This window comes from Parasteatoda tepidariorum, chromosome 6 (assembly GCF_043381705.1).
Source record: "Parasteatoda tepidariorum isolate YZ-2023 chromosome 6, CAS_Ptep_4.0, whole genome shotgun sequence".
Lineage (NCBI taxonomy): Eukaryota > Metazoa > Arthropoda > Arachnida > Araneae > Theridiidae > Parasteatoda > Parasteatoda tepidariorum.
Window position 1 is genome coordinate 79,661,364 of NC_092209.1, and position 7,193 is coordinate 79,668,556.

Here is a 7,193-nt window from a genome sequence, read left to right on the forward strand (position 1 = left end):
TATATATATATATATATATATATATATATATATATATATAGAATTCATTTATTTATTTATTTATTTTTGAATTTTAAATTTATTTTTTTTTAAGTTCTCACTTCTTCTCCAAATATCTTTAAAATTGAGACAAATTGTCTTCATTATTAATCGTTAATTTAAATCAATTAAGATTTTGGAAGACTTCGCTCATCAACTAGAATTATACTGCATCTTACGCATTTATCTATGTTAAAGCTATATTCTTTGCTTTCGAAAATGTTTTTAAACGGTAATTTCTAGTTGAATAATAATATAAATACAATATAGTAATATAAATTTCATTAACTAGGATAACAAAATAAATGCTGACTTACTAAAGCTTCCGAAGTTATGCTTCTAAAATGAATATTCAAGATTGAGTCTCCAGTATAGACAAAGTCTATCTATGGCTTAAATTGAAAATTTTAATAAAAAGCACTGTTTCCTTTAACAATAAGTATTTTCCTTTCAAGTTCATGGGGAAAAAAATTATCTTTTCTTTCAAACAATAATTGTTTATGGCTGCACGCTTGTCTGCACGTGCAAAAAAATATCAATAATTTGAAAATCACGAGTATCAACTTGTGTGATTTTAAAGCTAGATTTATTAAGAATATCATTAGTTCATTAAAACTAGACATTTCCTTCAGAAAAAAATTAATACTAAAGATATAGTTTTCATAGAAAGCGTTGCTAAGTAATTATGAATAATATCTAAAAATTCTCCTACTTTCCTTTGCATGCGGCTTCCTTCTTTTTTTTTATGGGAAATGGGAGTAATTTAAGGGAGAAAATTGAATATCTTTTAGACAAAGAAGTGATGCATTGTTTTCCATGGTTTTGTTTTAAAGCTGAATCGAATAAGTTATAAGGGTTTTGTGTAAAAAAAAGTACAATTTTGTACTTGCATTTAATGACGCATCTTGCATCACTGTACAGAAAAGTAAAATATTGTTTATATTTTAGACAAAGAAGTGGGGCATTGTTTCCCATGGTTTTGTTTTAAAGCTGAATCGAGAAAGTTATAAGGGCTTAGTGTTCAAAAAGTACAATTTTGTACTTGCATTTAATGACGCATCTTGCATCACTGTACAGAAAAGTAAAATATTGTTTATATTTTAGACAAAGAAGTGGGGCATTGTTTCCCTTGATTTTGTTTCAAAGCTGAATCGAATAAGCTATTAGGGATTAGTGCTCAAAAAGTACAATTTTGTACTTGCATTTAATGACAAATCTTGCATCACTCTACAGAAAAGTAATGACTGACCCGGGTAACCCAATGAGGTGACCCGCGTTCGATCCCAGCGACAGATGGTAGATTTGAATTCCACACCCTGTTCCCACTGACCACAGTGCTGACATGAAATATCCTCAATAGGAGACGGATCGTGGGTTAGAGACCCTTTGCCATCAGGCTAACCATATGAGGTTTTCGTGGTTTTCCTCTTCATGTAACGCCTATGCGGGTCAGTTCGATCGAAAAAGTCCTCCACGAAGGCAAATTTTTCCCAATCCAGGAGTTCCCTTGTCTTCTGGACAGGGTTTAAAATTACAAGACAACGGATTTGAACATTAGAAGTCGTAAGCCCAAAATTGGGTCTACTGTTGACCGACGGTCATAAATGTAAATAAATAACCTAATGTCTGTAACTTAGTTAAAGAGAGAAATTCACCATTGAAAAAAATTATAACGATTTTACAGTGTTGTTTAAGATGAAAAATCATGATATTTGTTGTGAATGTGATAATCATATGCTATACAGATTAAAAAAATCGTTGCTTTTTAAAATTAAGACAGTGGTCGGAACGCGTGTATCAAATTTGATCTGATGTATCTATCTTTTCTCGCAAAACTATATAATAATTAAGTGCAAATATCTTCTTAATGCACCAAGGTTACAATTCTTCAAACTTTTGAGTTATAAAAAAATATTATTGTTATTTTTTTTAATCTCACATGAAAGAAACACATAAAAGAATTACAAGATATTTTTTGCTACGAAAGCCAATATTAAACTTATTAGCCCCAGAAAATAATCACACTGTCGGTATCTGCAAAAACTAACTCCTTATTTTTAACGAATATTTTTTTTTTTAATCTTTATTGTGTCCCAAGTAGCACATAATCTTAGATAATATCAGAAAATCAAAAGTTATTTTTAACAACTTTCAAACATTAGAAGGATACAAAAGGTCGCTGTTTTTTCTGCATTATATAACGCTAGATTCTGTGCGAACTGATAATATCTACCGTTCTATTATCTTGCATTGGCTTTGGAGTTATTTATTAAAAGGTTTTATTTTTTTTTGGTATTATCTTACGTTACTTATTATTTTTGGAAAGAGCAAGAGGAAGATTTGAATGTCAATAAAATAACGCTGCGATATAATTTTTCTTAATTTTCTGTATTGTTGTGAAACCGTAAAACAGAGAACCGGAGTTATGCAATATATTTCCAAGCATTATTTACTTTGTTAACAATACAGAATGGCTAAATAAAATTATATTACTACTGAATTCTGCTACCATCCATTTTCCTTCCTCTTACTGAGTGGTCGGAAGTTGGGGACTACAAGTATAGTAAGTTTAGGAAGTAGCAACATAGTATACAAGTATAGTAAGGAAGTAGCAATTATATTACCACTGAATTCTGCTACCATCCACTTTCCTTCCTCTTATTGAGTGGTCGGAAGTTGGGGACTACAAGTATAGTAAGTTTAGGAAGTAGCAACACAGTATGCAAGTATAGTAAGGAAGTAGCAATTATATTACCACTGAATTCTGCTACTATCCATTTTCCTTCCTCTTACTGAGCGGTCGGAAGTTGGGGACTACAAGTATAGTAAGTTTAGGAAGTAGCAACATAGTACACAAGTATAGTAAGGAAGTAGCAATTATATTGCTACTGAATTCTGCTACCATCCATTTTCCTTCCTCTTACTCAGTGGTCGGAAGTAGCGGATTACAAGTAGTGAAACTACTGTAGTCGCTATTTTTTTTCGTAGTTTGCAGTGTAGTGCGCTACTTTTATAAAAGAGTTGAGTAGTGAGTAGTGCGATACAAAAAAACAGTAGTTCAGCAGCGATTTATGACAAACTACTTTACACGTTAGTTTAGAATACAGACACGGCTCATGGCTGCAACTGAGCTTTAATAGAAATTACGTATTTAAAACCAAGTACAACTAATTATATAAACTAACCATTACGAGAAATAGATAATTAATCCCTTCGGTCACACTTGAGAATGAAGACTCGTGAAACATAGATGCCCAAGTCGAATTTTTTTTTATCGTTTTCCATTGATGGACCAACATAATCTTGATGGTAACCATCAATGATTCCATCATGAACCATTATATTCTTGATCGCATCCAACATAAGCAACCATTACCCCAATGTGGGAATTAGGATTGATTTATGATGGACCAACATAAGAATAACAACTTGTTTGTTCATGTTGAACCATCACGAATTCCCATCATCGTATCTTAGAAATCAAATCTTGGAACGATGATGAACCACAATCATTCCAATGTAGAAATTTGGATTGATGTATGATGGTCAAACATGAAAANTCGGATTGATTTATGATGGTCCAACATAAGAATAGAAACTTGTTGTGATGGTTTGTTCATGCTGAACCATCACGAATTCCCATCATAGCATCATTGAAATCAAGTCTTGGAACGATGATGAACCACCATCATCCCAATGTAGAAATTCCGATAGATGTATGATAGTCCAACATTAAAAAAAACCCAAATTGTTTTGATGGTACATTCCTGAGAACCAACAAGAATTCCCAGTAAACCATCATTGATCCCATTAAATGATAGTAGGAACCATCATGGACCATTACTAATCATCATGATTTGTTGGTATATGAGAATAAAAATTACCTTGTTGGCTAACGATCATAGCATTAAAGTAGCATTTTCCATCATGGGATGATGGAAGTTTGTTGACATGTCAAAAACCATGAACGCATAATGGAAAATGTTGGATGATGGTGAAGTGCTGTTGGATCATCATGAATCGCATTGAAACCAACATAAGCCATCAAAATGTTTCAATGGGACCATCAAGAATTTTGACTAGAGTGTTATTTCGCAGGAAGGGAACGTATTTTAGTTGTACTTAATTTCTTAGAAGAAATAAAAGAGCATTAAACAATTAAGAAATTGCAAGTATTTATTTGATAGTTTCTCATTTATTTTTAATTAAATATTCGCTGTTGCTTGCTTGCTTTCGTATGCCTGTTAAGGCAGAGAGTGCGATTGTTCTTGTTTTCCAGTGGCGCCATCTATGGTCAAGAATTCGACTTCTGTCACACCCATTACGTCAATTGACCTGAATCAGAGAACGATCAATCTCCAATTTAGTACCCCCAGAGGTATTGATTTGTTATGGGAACATGGAGGGCTTTGCGACTCGACAGATTTAACGCGCATCAGTCATCGTTTTACTACACGGAGAGTTTTCGGCCGGCGGGGTTCGAACCCACGAACTCTCGGACTTGGACCCAGCCCCCTACCAATATTCGCTGTCGAAAAGGCATGAAAAGTTGAAGGTTAAATTAACAAATTCGACAACAAAAATTTTTGGAATAACAAACTGGGCTATGTATAAACATAAAGAAATAAATAATTCTCAATTATTCTCCTATATTTAGTGTAAGTCAATTTCTTATTCAAATCCATTTTGAACATTAAACTAACGCAAATTAAGTTCTCCAGCAAAGTTTGTCTCCTTAAAGTAGTGAAGTAGTTACTAAATTCCAAAGTAGTTTATAGTCACTACATTAAAAAAAGAAGTTTTTACATTTGTAACAAAGTAGTTGAAAAGTACAAAAATAATGTAGTTTTTCAGACCACTGCTTTTACTCCAGATTATGTAAGTATTTTGTAAACGTATTTTGTGGCCAGAGGATTTTTATGAATCAACATTTGAAATTTCACTAATAAATAATACTTGAACAGCTTAACTTTTGATAACTTTTCTTTTCTTTATAAAAAGAGTTTTGTTATAAATTTTATATTCTTAATCACTTTTAAGTGTTTATTTTTAACTTTAAATGTATTCTAATTTAAGAGTATTCAAAATCTGATTTGAACTTGCTTATGAAATATATTTCATAAAAATCTTTACTCTAAGTCTCCTTTCGTTGTACTCTAGTCCCTTGGCAATTTCGCAATTATCATAAATTATTCACATTCTGAAATTATATATGGGTCATTCTCACGAAAACTGTCATTTTTCAGTTCATAAAATCCCNTTTCTTTTTTTAAATCAGCAGTGGGGACAAGTGAGGGAATGACATATTGGTATATTTTAATTACCTAAAATAAATAAAAAATAAAAATTGATAATTTTATTTTTATTATTTTGTTAGCTTGCATTCCGAAGGATACTTTCCCTGAATTTTTTTTTTTTCGTAAGCTGTAAAACATAAAATATACTGGGGACATGAAAATGACTGTTTTTGTGAGAATGACCCATATATATTAAAAAAAACTAAGTAGTTGTAATGTTACACTTTCATTTGAATTGAGTGAAATTTTTAGCATGAAAGAAATAATTTTTTTTCCTAAAATGTAGTTCTATGTCATTAATTATTTCCGTAAAATAAAATTTAAGTGTCATTTTCGTAATAAATGCGATAAAGGAAAATAATTTAAACATAACCAAATTTACTTTTCCAGTACTTTTCTTTTTTCATTGAAATTAAATGAAGACTTACTTTTTATTTTTAATATCTGAAATTTTACCTAACAAAACCATAAAACACGGTTCCCAGTAGAACACCGTAGTCATGCATCACTGCCTACGGTCAGTGTGTGAATGGGTGACCACTTGGATTAGTCTATGAAGGAACCGAAGGGGTGCTGTATTGGTCCTCGTTAAAGTGTTCTACCGTAAAGTGCTCGACTTCGCGCACTTTACGGTATTTTTTTTTTCAGTATGAAAAGCCAGGAAAGAATTTAATATTTTAAAAACTGGTAATAATTTTTTTATTTTATGAAAATAGTTTTACGTGAGAACATCAGAAATTTTTTAACAGTTCTATAATTACATATTTAAGACTATGTACAACTAAGACGACAATCTTTGCCAAGTAATTTACGTAACATTTAAATTTTTTAAAAAGTAATAGCGATTGCGTTTTATCTAAACTAAATTTCCGAAGTCAAGTTTTTGGTATTGATGAATCAGCCAGTAAAAAAAAAAAAAACTATATATTACGAATTTACAGGACTTTTCAAATGAAAATTTAAGCTGATTGATTGAGATTTTTTTTTAAAAACATTAATTTGAATCTTTTAATCATGTTAAATTTTAAACATTAAGTTAATAAAAGTAAAAAACTCAATGCTGATATTATAAATACTTACGTGCTTGAGAAAGTGTTTAACGCCAGTGTTAGAAAAAATTGAGTCCGATATCATATCCTTACTCTTTGATGCAATTAAACCAATACAAAAAAGCTTAAATCTACTCATAAAATCAATGAATGGTGACCTTTATCCGGTTAGAGCGAAGATAACGAATGCAAGGAACAAAATAAATCAGAAAATGCGGAGAAAAAAATTAACAAGGAAATGAAACCGAGTTTAAAAACACATAAGACATATCTTATACTAAAATTAGAATATAAGAGTAAATTTTTTGATATTTTCGAATAAAAAAACTATTTTTGCTTCGTATTACTCTAACAGGGGTGATTGTGGGCCCAACTCAGAAATCTTGAAAATTTCTTGAGTAAAATCATTCAAAAAATTAATATCTTTATAAAATTAAATCATTGAAAATTTCAAAACAAGATATTCTATATGATAATTTAAACTTACTCATAATTTAAATGAATAATTATGTGTGTAAGTTTACTTTTATCTCTAGTCACATTTATTATTCTACCAGAAAAAATATTTGCAAATAAAAGAGATGCCAAGTATCAATTCTAGTTCTAATATTTTTAAATAAAATATATAAATGTGAAATGTAAGAATTTTTATATATTAATGTGATCGATGATTACTTGAAACGTTTGGACTTAGGATTTCCGGAAATTTTCGGATCGCGTTTAGCGAAAAATCCGGAAATCCAGATTTTTTCAGGAGGTCAATAAAAATAAAAATCTTTAACTTATCGAAGAATTAAAAATAACCAAA

The 7,193-nt window shown here is 30.6% G+C and overlaps 1 protein-coding gene across 2 annotated transcripts in view; it reads right to left on the bottom strand.

Moving 5' to 3' along the window:
• The window catches only part of LOC122270034 (uncharacterized), a 44,036-nt gene extending 37,508 nt beyond the window's left edge, over window positions 1-6,528 (bottom strand). The window contains exon 1 of one of the 2 annotated variants that reach the window (XR_006225562.2): window positions 357-503. Coding sequence is in view for 1 of the 2 variants with exons in the window: in XM_043045845.2 (XP_042901779.1) it covers window positions 6,417-6,524 (108 nt within the window). In the remaining variant the exon portion in view is untranslated. Of the gene's footprint in view, window positions 1-356; window positions 504-6,416 lie in introns of those variants that run through there. The other variant, XM_043045845.2, reaches the window with a different exon arrangement.
• Window positions 6,529-7,193: the final 665 nt, after the last annotated feature.